The 19,189-nt window shown below is 40.3% G+C and overlaps 1 protein-coding gene across 9 annotated transcripts in view; it reads left to right on the top strand.

The window, feature by feature from the left end:
- CIT (citron rho-interacting serine/threonine kinase) overlaps positions 1–19,189 on the top strand; it is a 68,022-nt gene that overhangs the window by 12,581 nt on the left and 36,252 nt on the right. For 5 of the 9 annotated variants that reach the window (XM_030958786.1, XM_030958785.1, XM_030958788.1 and 2 more), the window contains exons 10-18: positions 2,113–2,293; positions 9,264–9,369; positions 10,243–10,386; positions 11,714–11,833; positions 15,340–15,510; positions 15,753–15,812; positions 16,362–16,415; positions 17,571–17,711; positions 18,073–18,198. In XM_030958786.1, coding sequence (XP_030814646.1) covers positions 2,113–2,293; positions 9,264–9,369; positions 10,243–10,386; positions 11,714–11,833; positions 15,340–15,510; positions 15,753–15,812; positions 16,362–16,415; positions 17,571–17,711; positions 18,073–18,198 — 1,103 coding nt within the window. The remainder of the gene's footprint in view (positions 1–2,112; positions 2,294–9,263; positions 9,370–10,242; positions 10,387–11,713; positions 11,834–15,339; positions 15,511–15,752; positions 15,813–16,361; positions 16,416–17,570; positions 17,712–18,072; positions 18,199–19,189) is intronic. The other 4 variants (XM_030958787.1, XM_030958790.1, XM_030958791.1 and 1 more) reach the window with 1 other exon arrangement.

Raw genomic sequence — 19,189 nt, forward strand, 5'->3', positions numbered from 1 at the left:
TAGACTTTTGCAGATGAAGTGAAGAGTTTGCTATTTTCTCTGTTACTTTACCTCATAGACAGTATCTGCCTTCAAAAACACTGTTAAAAATCCCACAGCAACCTCTTTCTGTGAGAGAAAGTGCAGAGTTCTTTCAGCAAAGGTCCTGAAACTAAAAAATACTAATCCTGAACTGATTCTCCTCTGCTGTGAATTAACTACAACTTTGGGCTTGTACTTGCATTTAAGATGATATGCTTACAAATTGTTTTCTGTTACTTCTCTTGTTTTTAACCATTAAGAACATATGTAAGAGTAGCTGGACATTTTCCTGATATTAAGTGTTTTTTTTAAGGAAATACATATTCCAGTCAACAAGCTATATTTCAAAATTATGTTTATGTTGCATAAGTATCAGCATTACGTTATAGTTTTTATTATAATCAATTAAATAGAAGAAATTAATAAATCTGTGATACTGACATTCATTTTAAATGTTCTGGAGCTCGTAAGTTCCAGTAGACTGAAACTGTTTACTACAGAACCTATTTAATTAGTGTATTTTCCCCATTTATCTCATTCTAATGCACTTGGAACTACAGTACACGAGCAGCATCTGCTTCATGGAATTTCTTCTCACTTCCCTGCTTGGGAGCAGCGTCAGGATGGCTCTTCAGGGAGCTGCTACCAAAGCCTGTGCCTGTACTTGGGATTTGGCAGTTGACGGAGACAGATTCTTTATTTTAATTTTTTTTTTTTAATCTATTAATGCTGGTCTGGTGGGTAGTTCCAGCGAGGGAATGGAGAGTTAAAGGCGGGCAGTGGAAGGCTTTGGCAGCCTAGAGGGAGCCAGAGCCTCCAGCCGTGACTCGCTGTGCCCCTGCCACTCACGGGCAGCAGCGGCTGTCATGCCGCAGGCAGGTAGGGTTAACGCCGGCTCGGGAGCAGGGAGCCTGCACTGCAGGGGTTGGAATGTTTGTTCCCAGTCCTTCAATCCTCATCAGCCCTTCAGCTACGGGAGATCCATACTGGATCCATGGTAACGGTTTTAGCACACTCCACTTCCATCAGCTGATGACAATGGGCTGTTCTAGCTGCTGGCAGAGGAGCTGTCTCCCCTTTGCTGAGCTCAGAGTTGCAGTGAGAGGGGACCCGAGTGATGAAATTAAATAAATAAATGTTAGGAAATGTGATTTAATGAGGTAGGGATTGCACAGCAGGGCTTCTGCATTCATTCCTTTCCCACACGTAGCCAAGCCAGCAGGTAGCTCGGGTGCTGCACAGCACCGAGAAGAACTTGTCCTTTTGTTCCTTAGGTTAATTAAACTGAAGCAAGCACGAGAAAATCATCTGAAATTAGACAACTGCTTAGCAAGTTAAGTGGTACCAATTTAGAAATTATATTAAGAAATACATTGTAATTCCTGCTATTTATACCTCTCTTCAGAGCTGATTGTATCAGAGCCAGACTGCAGTGGTGTCCCGGCAAGAGTTCCAGATCTTAAGCAAGCTCTTTTAGAGAAATGAAATCAATCTTCTTTTCCTAAAGACCACTGAGCTTTTAGTAGCTATAGTTTATTAGAACCTTCTAGGAGAAAGACCAGTTTGCTGTTTATTAGAAACCCATGCTGGGAAGATTCTTGTTAGTGTTAAAGGGTAAGATATATCCCTTAGCTGACTAGCACAGGATCAGGCTTCTTTCTCAGGTAGTGTCACTAATTGGACAGGTTGGAGACATTTTCCTTTTCAAGATGAATCAGAATTGACAGGCTTCTGGCTATATTACAGTAATGATTTTCTTAGCCTGGTGCTTTGATTTTATTATTTATGTGTTAAAAAACCCAATATCCTCACCTGAAAAAAGCTCAAACCCCAGAATCTCCAATGCCCAAGCTAAATCCTAGTTTGATCAGTGTGGGAGATGCTGTGCCTGCAGAGTGGTAGCCATGTTGGCAGCTCAGGGGTTAATCTCTTGTTGCTGTAATACGCTTTGAGAGCAGCAGCTCAGTCTGCTTGTGTTAGCAAGATTAAAAGCAGGAGCTGCAGTGCCATTGCAAGCACTGAATGAGTGGGACTGTTGCAGAGTGAACTGTAGCTGAATTTTATCTTTTCTTCTTGCTTTTTTTCCACCAGCTCCTCCCCCCTTCGTTCCTACTCTCAAGTCTGATGATGACACCTCAAATTTTGATGAACCAGAGAAGAATTCGCGGGTTTTATCCTCTACGCGCCAGTTGAACCCAGCAGGATTCTCGGGGGAAGATTTGCCGTTTGTGGGGTTTTCATTCATCAAGGCTTTGGGGATACTCAGACCAGAGTAAGTAGAAATTATTGCTCAGGTGGATAGGACTGCTGGAAAAATGGGTAGGTTTGTTGCAGAGAGGATGGTGTGTGTGTGAGAGGGAAAGCTGTTTTAACTGACCTGTACTCTGCTGTAGGGAAGCTGCCAGATTCGGGCTTTATCTGTTGCTGGTGTGTCTTGTGCATGTCCTACTGTTCTCTGATTATTTCTGGGATGAGAGGGAGGAAATGGGATGGAAAGATTCATTCTAAACCAGCTATTATTAAAATTGTAGTTCAAATAGTTTGCATTAGTTGTTGCTGTTAAGCAGGGAGCAGTAGGTGATTGCATTTCTGGTACTGCAGATCCCTGCAAGGAGGAGAATACTGAGGAGTTCAGAGATGGAAAAAGGGGATGGTGTTATTTTATTGGGTCACAGAGTGAGCACCAAGTGCTGGGAATGTGTAAGGCTGAATCAGTGATCCATGGAAAAGGAGCTCCACTAACCTGGGAATGTGCAATGATGGGTCAGTGAGCAAGGGAAGGAGCTGCATGGCAGCTGGCTCTGTGCTGCTGGGTCAAGTTAAATAGGAGGACTGGACATGGCTGTGGTGTATGCTCAGAGACTGGAGATTCAGATCAAATATGCCGTGGCCATGTGTGTGGAGGGATGTAAAGACCTCAGAGAAATGGTTTTCAATGGAAAGAAAACATGATTTCCAAGAGAATGGAGTCAGAGAAAAAGAAGAATATAAGTAGCGTGATATAAACCATTTGATGTGGTGGGTGGTTGGTTTTTGGTGACAGAGCTATTGAAAAAGTATTAGTGCAGTGTGTTAAGTTGGGAAGTCCTTAGCTCAGGACCAGGAGGCCTCTCAGGAACGCAGCGGCTTTGGCTGGGTTAGTGACTCAATGCACTGTGTTATCATGTCAACCCTCATTCCCTGCTGCTGGTTTGCTCCCTTCTGGGACTTCATTGTCAATCTGTCTTAATTGAGTTTCATTTTATGTCATATTGGTGGTAGTTGCTCTGCAGTAAGCTTGTCACCGAATTTGGTGATACTGTTGACATCTTTGATCTTGCTCACACCGTGAATCAAGGTTATATGATGGTTATGCCAGAAATAAAAAGGGAATCTTTGCCTTCCCCTCCTCAGCAGAGTTGCTTTTATGGCAAAAGAGGAAGGAAGGGAGAGGATCTAAAACCTCAGAAAGTGTTCTTTTGGTAAAATGATCTAATATTGTCAGCAGGATGGAATGCTAGATCTGTAGATACCTGGAGCTAAAAATCTGTCTTAATTTAGGAGTGAGATAACTTAGGCTGTTCTCTTGTCTGCCTGGAGAACTGCAATCCATGTACCAGGTCTGTGTGGCCATTCAGGTGACAGTCAGAAAAGCCTCAACAGTGACCATATATGTGTGGTAAAAACATGTATGTAATTGGGCCCAGGACTAGAACTGAAGAGGAGAATGGGGTGAAGTCTCAGAACAGTGGTGTAACTGTGCTGGAGACTGAGAGAGCTGGAGCAGATGGACTGAGGGGCTTTCTCTGTGGAGCTGCTATCAAAAATGCGTATGGAAGTTACATTTGAATTTTGGGAATAGGTGAGAAGAGGTATAGCAAATGAATATAGAGATTAGTGTCCTCTGCAGAAATTTTGACTGAAATAAAATTTCTGTTTGGTGTGGCCTGTTTTTTCTTAAACTGGAACAGAAAGTCATCTTATATTTAATATTCTCCTAAATATTAATAGTTTCTTTTTCTTGAGTGAGATCTCGATAAATGCACTTATATTTAGCAGTAAATATTTGCCTTTTGTCCTAAGAAGGTGATTAAAGTATGGCAAAGCCCTTATGGAGACTTTAAAATACCTTATTTAAATATTGCAGTGATTAGTTTATTCTCAATACCACTGCAAATGGGTCACAAAGATAACTTCTTACTTATAAAATATTGTCTGGTGTGTGTTTTACTTGAGGAAATAGAGTACTGTTTGTCTGCACTGCCTTGAAAATCAAATTCTTAGATGATGAACAGTAAAGTGTGGAGGGGACTAATCTGTTGTGAATCTTGGGATGCCTTCTCTGGAAGGTCCTAAGTCATGAAGTTTATCAGTCCAGAATTTTTTTAAAAAAACCTTTTCCTGTGAAAGTCTATCCTTATGGTTGCTAAGTGATGCAGATCTATTTTCCTGTCTGCAGCACGAACCCTCTAGTGCTGCTTACTGTAAGGCCAGGCAACTGCAGAGTGCCGGTGACGAGGTCCTTGAAACTTTCAGCAGTTTGAATCTGGGGGCTGTCAGGGTTACGCTCTTGCCCTTGTCCACTGGACAGGAAGTAGCTGGGTGTTTGGGTGTTTTAAATACTTCAGAGAAAAGACAGCTACAAAAAGGACAGAAGAAGGATAACAGAAGTTCTCTTTTCCACTCTCCCAATGACTTTGGGCTAGAAGGGTTTTCTTTCTTTTAGTCACTTAGACCTGTTGCCAGAAATGACATGGTTGGTGTGTGGTTTAGAAGGGTCCATTGGATTACAGTGCTATGTCTGCTGCCCCACACCATGAGATTTGAGAAGAATTTGTGTCCCTCTAACAAATGTGAGATTTATCAAAAATGCAAAAGACACAGCAAAAATGTCTCATAGGAAGCAATCAGGAGAAATCAAGGGCATTGTTTAAGTTGTGGGCTCCTGTACTAGCAAAGTGTTTCAGTTAAATCTGCTCTTAGGAGAGCTGGGCTGAGGCTGCAATCAAGGACCAGCCAACTCCTTCTCTCATCATGGCCTCTGAATTCTGGATGTGGGGGAGAAAAGCCTGTCTGGCTGCAAATCTGGCTGCTGGTTTGGCTGCAAGCGTGTGACTGTGACAAGATAAGAGACAACCAAGAGTTTAATTCCATTAAAAGCCAGCCCCACCTTACTTCCTGTCCCTAACCATGGCTGATCTCCAGTGCTTAGAACAAGTGACAGAAACCCTTAGCTGCCAAAAATATGCATCAAGTGGTGGAAGAAAATTGTTCTTGTCTTTTGCAGGTGACTAGCAGAAAACATAAGATAAATATGTTATAAATCCAGAGCTAACCAAATATACCAAACTGCCTAATAAAAAGAAATACCTAATAAAATTAGTGCGTGATAAAAATAAATACCAAATAAAGTACATCAAAATACCTAATAAAAAATAAGTGCCTAATTAAAAAATAGTTTATTATTCAAAATTTTGCCTGCCTATGTTCTCTTTCTAAAGTCCTAAGAAGTGGTATTTCTCAAGATTTCTGGGGTTTTGTTTTCTGTGGTTTTTTTGGGTTACTGGGGTTGATGTTTTTTTAATTTAAAAATTTGGTATGGATTCGTGACTGTCATTATAAAATACTGAGTTAAAATGGGCCATTCCTCCAAAAAGAAGGATTTCTACTGATTTCTTCCAACAGTTTGTTGGGTTCTGGTAAGCTCTTTCACCAAAGATAGATGAAAGAGGAAGCACAGGATGAGCATACCAAAAATATGCTTTGCTTCAGCAAGCTCTATTCACAGATTGATGGTATCACTGTTTGTTTTTGGTTGGTTTTTTTTAGGCCTGAGCAAGCATTTACGAGGGGGTGGAAGGTACAGATGAGTATAATGCTAAAAAGAATAGAGCATGAGGGATGGGGGATGAGATTATCAGCATGTTGTGTGGGGGCCAGGATTAGGACAGATGGTGCCAATCCTTGTGAGAAGGAAGCACAGGTGAGTTGGGGGTTTAGGACAGTGGCAGAAAAGGACACAGGAAGTTACAAGGTGAGATGGGATGTGCAAGGTACAAGTTGGACACCAAGAATCAGCTTGGAGCTTTTCCCATAGCAGTGCTTTTTTCTTCTTCATCTCAGCCACGTTAGGACTGGAGGAGCTTTTACAGAAGCAGCCCCAATTCTGCTCATTCTGCTGGTTGAGGCTGCTGCTGATCTAGCTGTGAAATCACTAGTCAGCTCTAAGTTAACTTGGGTTTTAGTCATGCAGGCACTGCTTCTCTGGAAAGTAAATTGGCACAGCCAGTGCTAGGAGAGCTTGGTACTCTAGACTTAGATTTGGGTTTTTTTAATCTTTTATTGCAATTTTTTTGTTGATGGAGCTGGTTACCTTTTGTTAATAATTTTTTTCACACTTGAGAGGAAACAGCAGAAACTGCTCTGTTGTGCTAAGAGAATTGATCCAGATGTAGCAGTTAATTAAATGAAATACTCTGAGATGGTCCCATCCTGAATGATAGCTTTGCATCATGGCTTTTGATGTTGGATTGTATGTGTTTAATTTCTGCAATGATGCTGACAGAGGAAGAATATAAGTGCCCCAGAAATGTGGGTATTTTCCACCTTGTCATGCTCTGTTGAGAGCTTCTATCACCATGACAAGGCTAATTAGATTAGCCAGTATTCCATTTCTCTTGATTTCCTCTGTCTGCCCCTTTCTGATACTTTGAAGGTTGTATGGATGTTCAGGAAGTTGTTCTAATACAATTTGTACACAGGAAAGAATTACTGGGAGAGCATGTCTCCTAAAAACTGTGTCCAGTGCTAACTGAGATCCGCTTCCCTTGGGGATAAGATGTACTGTTTCCATGGCAGGAAAATCACCGTGTCACCAGCACATATATTTTTAAGGAGTTTCTTCCTCACTTTGGACAGGGATGGGGAAGAAGGATTGGGGTTGTGTCTGCAGCTTTCTCTCCTGTTACAAAGCCAACACCAGCCCTGAGGAGCAGCTCCCTCTGCAGTCACCTCATGAAATCCAAACTTGGGCAGTCTCCTGTGCCCTGTCCCATCCCATCCCACCTGGCTGAACCTTTTGCAGAACTCCACATTTCCTTCCCTGAATCCCTCCTGTTCCTGCCTGTCTTGCAGTGCCTGGGGATGCTTTCAGCTGGCTCACCATGAGAAGTTTTTGAAATGCAAAATGGTGCCTGTAATATTAGGCTCTGATTCTTTTAATAGCAAATAAAATAAACAAGCAAAAATGACAAATAAAATTAGCTCCTTTGGGGAGGTGGAATAGGAGATGCAAATAAAACCAGCTCTGTGAGAACTGGCTGGAGTTTTCTTAGGTAATGCCTGAGATCTGAAAAGAATGGAAGTAAAAAAGTGATGATTAAGGTTGAAACTATAATTTAAAAAAAAGATTGCTTTAGCCAATACAGTTCAGACCTGTAAAACTAAATTTTTATTAAAAGAAGATTTTCAGATTTGTCTCAGTACATATTTGCAGATATTTACATATATTTGATTAACATTTGAAAGCAGATTCCTTAGTGTCTTTTTTAGCTAATGTGAGCTTTAATTTGTATTTTTAGACTGCTTTTCTCAACTATTCATTTTTAGCCTTGTTTGTACACCCAGCTGTTATGGGATTTAATATGCATCTTTCTCAGATGGTTGCTTTTTCTCTGTAGGAGTATAGACACGCTTTATAAATTGATTTTTAAATATGGTAATTTGACGGATCAGATTGATTGGACCAGGGCTAAAGGAATGCTGTATAAAAGCATTAATTTTAAACTTTTTTTTTAGTAAGTCCTGATCATGTCTCTATCATTGACATGCAGGATTCTTTCTTCTAAGTTTTTCCATATCAGGTTTCTTAAGAGATATATTAATACCTGACCTTTCAAGGCAGCATTGGTGAATTTTGCTGTTTGTTTGCTGATATTAAAACAGTCTTTCCTAATCACTGCTCGAGGTGGTGGTGCTGAAGATCTGTTTGATCCAGAAATGTTGCTGCATTTTTGTAAAAATCCATGTATATCTTTCTGTGCCTCTGCTGCATATCCAGTTGGATTAAGGAGTAGATTTTTCTCAGAAAATGGTGGTGATGGAATGAAACTTTCCTTGGTGTTGAGAGGAGCCTGTGCTGCTGTGTGTGGGTGTCTGGCTCTATGCAGAGAGCTGCTCAAAGCTCCTTTCTCTCCGTGGGGATAACTGGCTGCACACCAAACTGTGGCCAGGAGAAGCAGAAAGCAACGTGTGGGCAGCCTGTGTGATCTTTTATTAGCACCTTCATTGTACTGCTGCTTTTTCATCTATCAGTTAACACTGCTTCCATCATTAACTGCTCCAGTCTCTAGTCTGAATCATTTTATGCAAGGGAGAATGTGATTTTTAAAATTGTGTTTTGATGTGTGTACTTAATTTTTTGGTTGCAGATTGCATATTTAGGACTTTGCAAAGCACTAAAAATATGCTTCTAAACATCAGGTGGCTTCCTATCCTCTTCTAAAATAAATTTAGACTAACAGCAATGGTAAACTTCTTAAATGCTGAGTTCCAATTAGACAGAAAGCTTAAGAACAAGTAAATATTTTCCCCTGGCTTCTGGAGTCAAATTGTTTTGAACAGTACAGTTGTGTCTCAGGAAAAAAAATTACTTGTAAGTGGAACTCTGAAGTTCTGCAGTGTGACTAATCATATTGATATTGATTGGGTTTGTAGGGATCATATGAATTGGGTTAGGGAAGTTTCAATTTTGATTCACAGAATGTAACTAAGGATATTAAATTCTTCTTCCTGTGGTGCAGATTATGACATGGTGAAGTTTGTAGGGCTTTTATACTTTGATGATAATTTAAAAACCTGTTTAAAAATGAAGTACCAAATAAAAAGCATTTCTCTGAAAATTTGTTATCTTTCCAAATGGTTATGTTGACTTTATGCTCTTGTTTTTGTTGCACCTATAAATCCCTACAAATCATGCAAAACTGCTGCTGTGATTTATTGTTTTGCACTCTGACACAGCCACCGATGGAAAATATTAATATTGTAACTAGAAGTACACGTGGATTATTTAATAATGATGTACTGTCATTAGCTTTTATGGTACCTTTGATCTGCAATGATGGCTGTTAGGCTGTGATTGCTGCACAATCACATTTCTTTTATCCTGGAATAAGTAAGTACCCAATGACTTTACAGAGGCTGCATAAATCAGATTTCTGTACCTTTTGCCCATATTCACGTGCTGTTTGGCTTTACTCTTTTAGATCTGTTTTTTCAAGTGTGGATTCACCAGCCAAGGTCAGCTCCATGGAAAAGACACTTCTTCTCAAGAGCAAAGAGCTCCAAGACGCCCAGGACAAGTGTCACAAGGTATTTATTCATGCGATTGGCCACACCCATTGCTCCAGGAATCTGCAACCACTGTATGTCCAGGGATCTGTCAGATGCTGCTGATCATCCAGACTCGTGGTGGGCAAAGTGCTTTTCCTTCAGAGAGGTGGCTTCCTGTCCAGTACAAAGGGAGATGAATTTAGGCCATGCTGTTGCTGTAGATACTTTTAACTTAACAAGAAGCGGCTCTGGATTTTAAACAGTGCTTTTGTCAGCGTGCAACAGACGACTGCTGCTTCCTGCAGGCCCTGCCTCTTCATCAGACACACATTACAGCAGTACTGTTCTGAGGGCTCTTCCTCACTCATCAGCTCCTGCTTATATAACTGTTGTCACGTCACTGCTTTATGGTGAACGTCTTGTAACAGTTGCTGTGCTCCAATAAAGGGAACCTGGTGGAGTCTTTTAACACTTACTGCTTGTTTTGAGACTTTTATGAGAGTTCCATTACTTTTCTCCCTGCTCGGTTCTGGATTTGACCATTTACTCCTGACAAGGAGATGGGGGGAAACCATCTTCTGGTCCAGCATGGATTTGGGATAAGGTTAAAGTGACCCATCTCTGCAAGTCAGGTGAAAAATGATTGTGTCTTCTTTGCTAACTGGGGTTCGAAGAATGACTGAATATGAACAAGCAGCTTGAATGAATGGGGTGACTTAGACTTACTACTTTGTCCTTAAGAAGAACTGTGCATTCCTGGAGCAGAGACAATGGTATCGGAATTTAAACACCATTTGGAGAAACATAGCTAGAAGTCTCTTGGAGACAAATTCCTTACAAAGAGAGCTCTGAAAGTAGCAGTTAACAAAGCTTTTGAAGCCCCCCTTTATAACCTCTTGATATTTATTGCAGATGGAGCAGGAAATGACGCGGTTGCACCGGAGAGTGTCAGAGGTGGAGGCTGTACTTAGCCAAAAGGAGGTGGAACTGAAAGCCTCTGAGACCCAGCGATCCCTCCTGGAGCAGGACCTGGCCACCTATATCACAGAATGCAGTGTGAGCCCTTACACCAGTCCTTTCAGCTCTGAAGGCCTGAAATCTGGTGGTCTTTGTCTTTCTCTTCCATCATGCTTTCAGTGGGGTACTTGATGGAGAGAAAATCCTATATGAGAGGATATATGTTGAGCCTGGAGCCCTGAAGTGTTTGCACAAGCTTGATTGGTAGTTTTATTCAGATGTTGTTTCATGGTCATGTGTTTAGATCATGCAGGAGTGACTACTGTCCTGGTCTTGCTGAAACTCTTTGTGATGTTTGTCTTACTGGCTGTGCTAGAACATGCCTGGTTTGTGCTTCTTGAAGGTTTCTTAGCTGGAAGAGGATGGGGCCTAATCAGTGCCTAGACAGAAATCTTCAGGAACAAATAGGATTAGGAAGCAGTGGTGTTGCCTCCATCTGTGGTGTCCTGAGTTCAGACCCATCCTGTTCCCCAGCACAGTGTCAGGGAAGATCTAGGGCAGGTGCTATTTTTCAGGTAGAATATAAAAATGAGGCTGTAAAGCCATGTCTTCAAAGATCATTTTTCATGAGAGCTGGAATGTCTGCCCAGTTGTCACTGGCAATATTCCAGTGAGGATATTTTTATTCTAGTTGATAGTCTCTGTATTTTCAGTTAGATACACAATTATGTTTCCTCTCTTGTACCAAGAGCAAAAATGCAGCTAATACTCTGTTCCAGAGAATTGAAAACCATTTCTGATGTCTTGGTTTGTTGGGAAGGACATCTTAAAATGGGGCCAAGTTATTTTCCTATACTGAATGCTACTAGGCAAAGAAAGAAAATTCAGTTTGTATCTTCCTGTTGATGAATAACACTCAGTTAATAGGAGCACCACTCCACTGGTGACTCCAAATGTGGAGGTAAGGCATGTGGTGAGATACACTCAGCTCTTCTGTTCCTTACAGAAATTTAACAATGATTAAAGCATTTGACTCACTTAACAGCAACAAGAAAAATGTAAGTAACATGAAGTTGAAGGATTGTATCTAGGTTGTGAATTAATAGTGCTGGATAAAATATAGATAAATGCTGTCAATAATGGATGCCTTTTGTGATCTGTGTTTGGTTTTTGTCTCTAAACCTGATGTGAGGAAGTGGAGATTTGAACGAAGATTTAAGTTGAGTAAACAGTGTTTGTAAAATGGGCTGCTTCTGTTCAGATAGGAGCAGCACTGGCCATGAATTTCATTAGGATTCCATCATTGGTGCCTCCATTTTTCTGATGCCTCACTGCAGTCAAGGAGGCATTTGTGTAACTGAAGATCTTCATTATACAACCATTTGAGAAACCAAAGCCTATGTATTGAACATTTTGCTTTCTGCAGAGCTTAAAGCGCAGCCTGGAGCAGGCACGGATGGAGGTGTCTCAGGAAGATGATAAGGCACTGCAGCTACTTCATGATATCAGAGAGCAAAGCCGAAAACTGCAAGAGATCAAAGAACAGGTATTCCTGCTTCTTTGGGGAGCAGAGTGGCTGCCCACAAATAGGCATTCTTGGCACATTCTAGCTCTGGTGCCAGGATTGCGCTCGGTGTTGATAGGCTGTGATAACTCCCAAGCTGTGTGATTTCACAGGGGTTCCTGAACAATTCAGGAAGCTACAAAATTCCACTTGTGTATTTTGCAAGTAAGCACAAACTCCAGACTTCACCTTTTTCTTTTCCTAGTCCTGAAAGTACTTCATCTATACAATCAGTTTAGGAGAAATTTCCAATGCTTTAGTGACATGCTGCACTAGAAATGACCTATCCATTTTAAATGTCACAGGTTAATGAATCTTCACCTGGGAGAGAGCTGAGCTAACCTGAATTTTGTGTTGGTTTTTTTAAAAATTTTTTCTTCTTTATCTTACTATTTAAAATGCTTAATAGCATTTCAAAATAGAATGTGTATTGTCTGTTTTTTTTTCCTTATTTGATCTGTTTGCAAAGTAGAAATTAATAATTTTCTTTTCCACCCAAAGAATGTTGAAAGTTCACTAATTCACATATTTGCTCATAGGAAAAAAAAGGTCAACATTAAATGGAAACATTGTGACAAATGTGGCCATTGCAAGGGAGAACCCATTCATTTTTTTATGAATTAACAGCAACATACTGCATTGAGAAAAAGAAACTGAAATTTGCTATAGCAGTCAAACAATTCTTTGTAATTATCTGTTGGTTTTCATCTTCAAAGCACTTTACAAACATTAACTGACTCATTTCAAAGTCTCTGAGACAAGGAAGCCCTGAAACCTTGGTAATAATTCTCCAGACATGAGTAGCTCTTATGTAAAAAGTAATGAAATGCAAACCCAACCCTCTGGATGTAGCTGGCCTCCACAGGCTTCCCCAGCATTCTTCTGGGTGGTTGTTTTATGTAATACAAGGGATCTAAAGCTCCCTGCTCTCTCTTCTGGTGCTTTGCTAGCAAAGTTGCTTTAAATGCTGAAATGGGGAACATTTGTGATGATTTTAAATATCCACAGATTGTTAGGCAGTACAGACAAATGTAATAGAGGAAACATAATGCAAGTAATTTTTAATCAAACACTTTGTCCCAGAATCTCTTAATTTGGCTTGTGAAGATTCACAATGACATAAAGAGGCTGCTTAGTTCAAGAAATGAGTCCTGCAGACTTTCATGTCTGTGGTGGCCTTCTGAGCTCCCTGAAACACTTGTGCAAGAACCTTGCAACCAAAAATGCTGAGAGATTTGTGCTGATTCATGTGAGCAGGTGGATCTTGGCCATTAAAGACTTGGACCATGACTTTTAAGTCAGAGGGAACTGGGAGTTGGAAGAGCCCCTTAGAATTTTGCTGTTGGAAATCTGAGGCTTGAGAGAATGAGTCAAATCAACAGCAAATCAGAATCTTCCAAACCCAATAATTAGGCATTTGATATTTTCAGGGCAAGGCTGTAGGTTCAACTTAACCTCAGGTACTTGGATAGAAGAGCATGGTGGGATTGTGGGGTTTTTTGTTTGCTTGGGGTGTGTGTTTGGTTTTTGTTTTGTTTTGTTTTTTTGTTTTAACTAAACCTGTGCTCTGGTTGTTATTTGATGAAGAACTGTACTAACAGACAAACTTGCAACAAATCAGAATCTGTATTTTTTTTTAAAGCCCCACTCATGTCTATGTAGCTCCCTGATGTGATTTGCTTCAGATACATGCCCTGAACTTGTCTAGTAATCTGTGCTTAAATACCTCTTGGTATTTTAGAACTCTGAGCAATGCATATCCCAGAGGTTTGTTCTGTGTTGCCTTGGGTGCTGTGGCCTGTTCCTCTGATCTATCTCGGGACTTATTCAAAGACAATCTTGCAAATGTGATGAAACAAGAAAACCTGAAATATTACTAATTATCTCCTCTTCTTTCTTCTTTTCTCCCTCCCCATTTTCCTCCCTTCCCAAATGCTCATTGTAACAGTGGCAACTATTGTCATACCTTTAATTCTTTGGTCAAGTGTTCGCTGATATAAAAGGCCAGTATTTTAGGAAGTCTAAACAAATTATGATTTCTGAGCAGAACATTTATTCCTTCAAACCATTCTGCCTTTTTTGTTCACAGATGTATTTGTATAAAAAGAATATTTGAGTTAATACATGCTTAGCTATTAGGAAAAAAGCTCTAATTTTTTTTCCAGCAAGAAAATAAGATTATCCTTGCATAGGAGATGAACTGGAAAGAGTAGATCCCTGTCTGGCTTACAAAGTGGAGAACCAGTTTTGGGATTACAAACCAAGGAGCCATTCTTTGCTCCCTGTAAGGGACAGTAAAGCAACCTGCTAAAGGCCTGGCCTCTTTCAATACCTGCATAAGCTCTCCATGCAGGAGGATGAGGGGCTGCCATCAGGGTCAGTGCTCAGCAGTCTCTCATTGAGCTGAAGGCACTGCCTGTCTGGAGGGAGCGATGACAAACCTGATTCTGTCACGAGACAGTTACTCTTCTGAATATGGGGGTAGTCAGGCATACTGTAAGATATTAAAATGGAAAGAAAGATAGACTCCCCCACTGTCAGTCCTTCACAATCTTTGTTCCTAACTCTTGATGTGCATGTTTTCTACTTGTTCTCAGCTTCGTAAAAAATACTTTGATTTTGGAGAGGGCTTTTTGGTGTGTTTTTTCAGGTTTTTTTTTTGCTTTAGAGGAATTTTATGAAATGCATACTTGCAGGACTTAGTAAATGCTAAACATAATTAAATTCTTTTCTTCCAGTGAAGATATGTGAAACAATCTCTTGAGCTAGTCTCAGTTTGAGTTCCCAGTCTCATTGAGATAGTCAATTCAAATGTTCTTTTCTTCTCCCACATTCCACTTCCAAATGCCTGGTCTTGTAGTCTCCTACATGGGGAATCTTTATTTCTGCCTGTATAGGCAAATATCTTCCATGAGCAATGTGAATTTTAGATAGTTTTTTTAAGATAATATTTGATTTTAGGTTGTCTCCCATACTAAGCAATGTGATCCTTTTTAACTCTGTCAAGAGAAATCTGATGGCTGCAAGCCACAGTGTGCTACCCCTCTGCTTCTCCTTCTTTCCTTTTACCCAAGCTGTGCAGATCTGTGATAACTGTCATGTTATCAGCCTGAGAAAATAGATCTTGAGGGAGCATCTGGGCATTTAGTAGAGACATCAACTCAAAGGCACATTTCTGTTTCAGAAATTAGAAATGTAAGTAATTTTTATCATTTGTATGTAGATGTATTTATGTGTTCCTGCACTCTCAAAAAGCCGGTGTTTTGATTTTGAGGTATTGAGTTGAAAGTGACAAGACTCAAACCAGAACACCATGGATGTTATTTTAGTTAGTTTTTATTGTTTTATTTTGTACTTTACCTTTCTTCTATGTACTCTTAAGTGCATCTCTTGCCTGCAGTCAGTATTCTGGAATCTGCTGCTGCAAGCATTTCCCCTGTTGCCTCTAAACTGTAACCCCTTCTTCTTCCCTTGCACCCCAACCACAGGAATACCAAGCTCAAGTGGAAGAGATGAGGCTGATGATGAATCAGCTGGAGGAGGATCTGATCTCGGCTCGCAGGCGCAGTGATCTCTACGAGTCGGAGTTGAGGGAGTCCCGCCTGGCAGCCGAGGAATTCAAACGTAAAGCTGCCGAGTGCCACAACAAACTGCAAAAGGTAGTTTAGGCTCCATGGGAGAGGGGGCTGAGGCTTGCTGGAATATCTAGTGCTGCTTGACACATGCACACACAAGTTGTGGGTGTGCCCTTCAAAGATTAGCGTGGTTCCTACAACTAATACAACATGTTTTTCATGATGGGATTTCTACTTTGTGTAACTACTGGTGTTTAAATTGCATGAGGTGATGACTGGATAGAAGCCTAGCTTTTCCTGAGATTTTCATATGTTTTATATTTAAGTTACAGGTTAAAGATCAAGGAAAAAATGAGGCAGGAGAGTTGTATTCCAAACTGGAAAAGGTATGTTACTTTAGTGTTCTAGATTTTTCTTCCTGGGTCTTTCATGTTTTGCACAGAAACCAAACTGTGGCTACTCAGTGGCATGCATGGCCTCACAGCCCCCACCTCCTTTCATTTTATGTTTTAAGACATCTTGGTGTGATTCACTGTTCTCTCTTATTTGGTCTAAAGCTGTCTCTGGATAACCTGTTCTTAATGGATTGTGTTGAGAAGCCAGGCAAAGACAGGCTGCTATGTGTCATCTGAGTTTGGAGTCAGGCTGGGGCTCCATCAGGGTTTTCTTTACTCAGAAAGAGGAGGAAGTGAAAAACAGAAAGAATTCTGAGTGTTCTCACACTGAACAATCTTCTTGGTAACTAAAATATTCAATCAACTGGAAGGTAGCAAAATGGGAATGGATTTGCTAAGGGGTGTTTTGGTGTGTTGGGATTACAGGGGGAAACCAAGATTTTTGGGAAGTGAATTGAAACAAATATGGTATCATAAGCAAAGAGCATTTTCTCCTCTTTGGTTTTGACTCTTTCCCTCCATCTTTTTATCTAACTATAGATCAATACAGAGCAGCAAGCCAAAATCCAGGAGCTGCAGGAAAAGCTGACAAAGGTAACGACTGGGTGGTGAAAGTGAGTTTTTCACAAGATTTCCCAGTGAAACCTTAATGAAGAGGAGGGATGCACTTTGTTTTACCCTCAAAAATAGAATTAGTCATAGCATGGGGGATGATAAGGAAAAGGGGGTGGGAACTGGTATCTGAAATCACTGGTGCTCTCAATATGCTTTTGGCTCTTGAGACATGTCAACAGTGTTTATTTTTACAAATGAAGCTGAGTCAGAACTGGAGTAGTGTAAAGAAATTCTCATCTAAATGAGGCCTGTTTGGGTATGCTCTGGACACTGCACTGGTCCCTTGCTTCTGAAGAAGGGTTCAGCTGCTTTTTGCTCACTAATAAAACCCATGCTGGACTTGCTTTAGTCTCCCAGTATAATCTGCTTTAATCACTTGACAGTTCAGATCTTCACAGGATCTTCAAAGCAAAAATGTTGAATGATAGGGCTTCACAACAGAATTAAAACACCTTGTCAATGTCTGCTGAAAGTGGTGCAGAATATCTAAGATTTGCTGTCATGGTCAGTCTGGCACTTCAGGTGTCACTGTAAGAACAGTCAGGGAACTTCTCTTGGAATCCTTCAGCAGGAAACAAAGGGGTTGTCATAATAATCCCCTGATTGAGCTTTTCAACTTGGCACCTGCTGAGAGAGGGCGATTTCAAGGGTTAATGGTCGTGAATATGGAGGCCAAAACTACCTAGAAATAGTACTTCTAATATTCCAAAACAATAATGTTTTAATCCCCTGTGTCCTTTTCTACCTGCATTAATGCCAAGGAATTATCTGTAGGCCAACACCTTATTCTCCTTGTCCTTCAGTAAGAGTGTCTTCTGAGTTCTTTTAAAGAACTTGGGCTGAATTTGGGATAGACTTACTTGACTCTATATACTGAAAGTTAACTTGCAAAATAGCAAGACAAACATGTGTATCCTAGATTTTAAATTTTTTTTGTGAAATAGAAGTCAAAGTTATGTTTTGGAAGTTAAAATTTGGACTCATGCACATGTTAATTTAAACTGTTAAACCAAAGTTCTGTAGTGGTTTTATTGAGAATGTTGACCATTTTGAAGTTCTGAATCTTTCATACACCAAATTTTTGTGTGTGTTTTTCATTATATTACTTTTTTTTTCTTCTCTCCTGACCTTTAGGCTGTGAAAGCCAGCTCAGAGGCAACTGAGCTCCTGCAGAATATCCGTCAGGCAAAAGAGAGAGCTGAGAAGGAGTTGGAGAAACTGCAGAACCGGGAAGATTCCAATGAAAGCATGAAGAAAAAATTGCTTGAAGCAGAGGTGAGAGCAGAGTGTCTGTCCAGAATAAATCAGTTATTGAGATGTGTATTAGTTTAGGTAAGACTCACCTGGATGGCTCTGAACAGCATTCCTGTAGTAATTCTTCAGGGGAAAGTGCCGTTGGACATTAAGGCATTTTTAATTATGAAATGTATTTCTTTGAGGAAAACTGAGGGGTTTTATTTTCAGTGAGGAGTGGATAAGGACATGTGGTCAGCCTGGGGGATTTGGGGTGTGATGAGGATTCAAAATATGAAAGCCAGCCTTATATTGACTGCTTCAGCCTGTTTTCTCTAGAAACTACTCCTTGCTTTGTGCTAGTGCAGAGTGGCCTAACCAGCAGCTCATAATTGCTCTGCAGGAACGACGCCATTCTCTGGAGAATCAAGTGAAGAGATTAGAGACTGTGGAACGAAGAGAAAACCGCCTAAAAGAAGATATTCAAACTAAATCTCAACAGATTCAACAGATGGCAGAAAAAATTCTGGTGAGCAGAGGTGATAAATGAAATCTAGAGGGTAAGAGTTTGTAAGAAAGGGATAGGGAAGAATCAGAAGATGTAGAATTGCATTGAATAGGGTGGAAATTGTTGAATAAAGGGATTTGTTTCCTGTACCAGCAGAAAGCTTAAGTATTCAAATACTATTTGTACCCCTAGTTACAAACTCTCTCCTGTGCCTTTAGTCTTAATAGTGCTTCAAAGCTGGAGTCATCTCAGTGGGAAAACTTTTCCATCAACACAGTGATATTTAAGTTATTTACCTCATGATTGTTTCAGAGGTAAAACATTCTGAGGGTGGATTATGGCAATAACAAAAACATCTCTCTTTTTAAGTAAATTGCAGAGGAATTTAGAGGTCAGATCTATTAGAAGTGCTTACATTTTGAAGCAGAGAGAAATTCGTCATCCAAACTGTTCATCTCCAAAGGTATTTGTTAGGAAACCATTTGCACCCACATAACTTCTCTGTTGGCAATTTCTTGTTTCTTTCCTGGTTAAAACTATTAAGGCAAGTTAGTATGTCAGTCTCTAGCGAATCGAGCTGAGGGTGTTTCTAATAATTTTGCTTCCCTGGGACAGAAAGCATAATTTAATACTGGAATAATTAAATTTATTTTGCTTCCCTCATGAATTTTCTCTGTGTGTTGCCAATATGACAAGGAAAAAAGGATTACATTTTACTGATAATAATCCCAAGCTGAGACACACCTGAGAAAGGCCAAATGAAAATGTAAAATTAAACATATTTGGAGTCAACAGATGACCCAGGCTTGTTCTGGGTGAATAGACTTTAGCATCAGTATGCTGAGCACTGTCAAGAAAAGGTAGAATAAGTTCTTCAGTAGTGCTGTTCCTTTCAAATTGTTTTGATAGCAGGAGTGCATGGTAAGTGGGAGACTATGGTTGTGCTGGGCAGAGAGCCAACTTTATGTTTTGAAATAGTGTAAAACTTTGAATTGTTTCATAAGCCTCTTGT

This window comes from Camarhynchus parvulus, chromosome 15 (assembly GCF_901933205.1).
Source record: "Camarhynchus parvulus chromosome 15, STF_HiC, whole genome shotgun sequence".
NCBI classification, from domain to species: domain Eukaryota; kingdom Metazoa; phylum Chordata; class Aves; order Passeriformes; family Thraupidae; genus Camarhynchus; species Camarhynchus parvulus.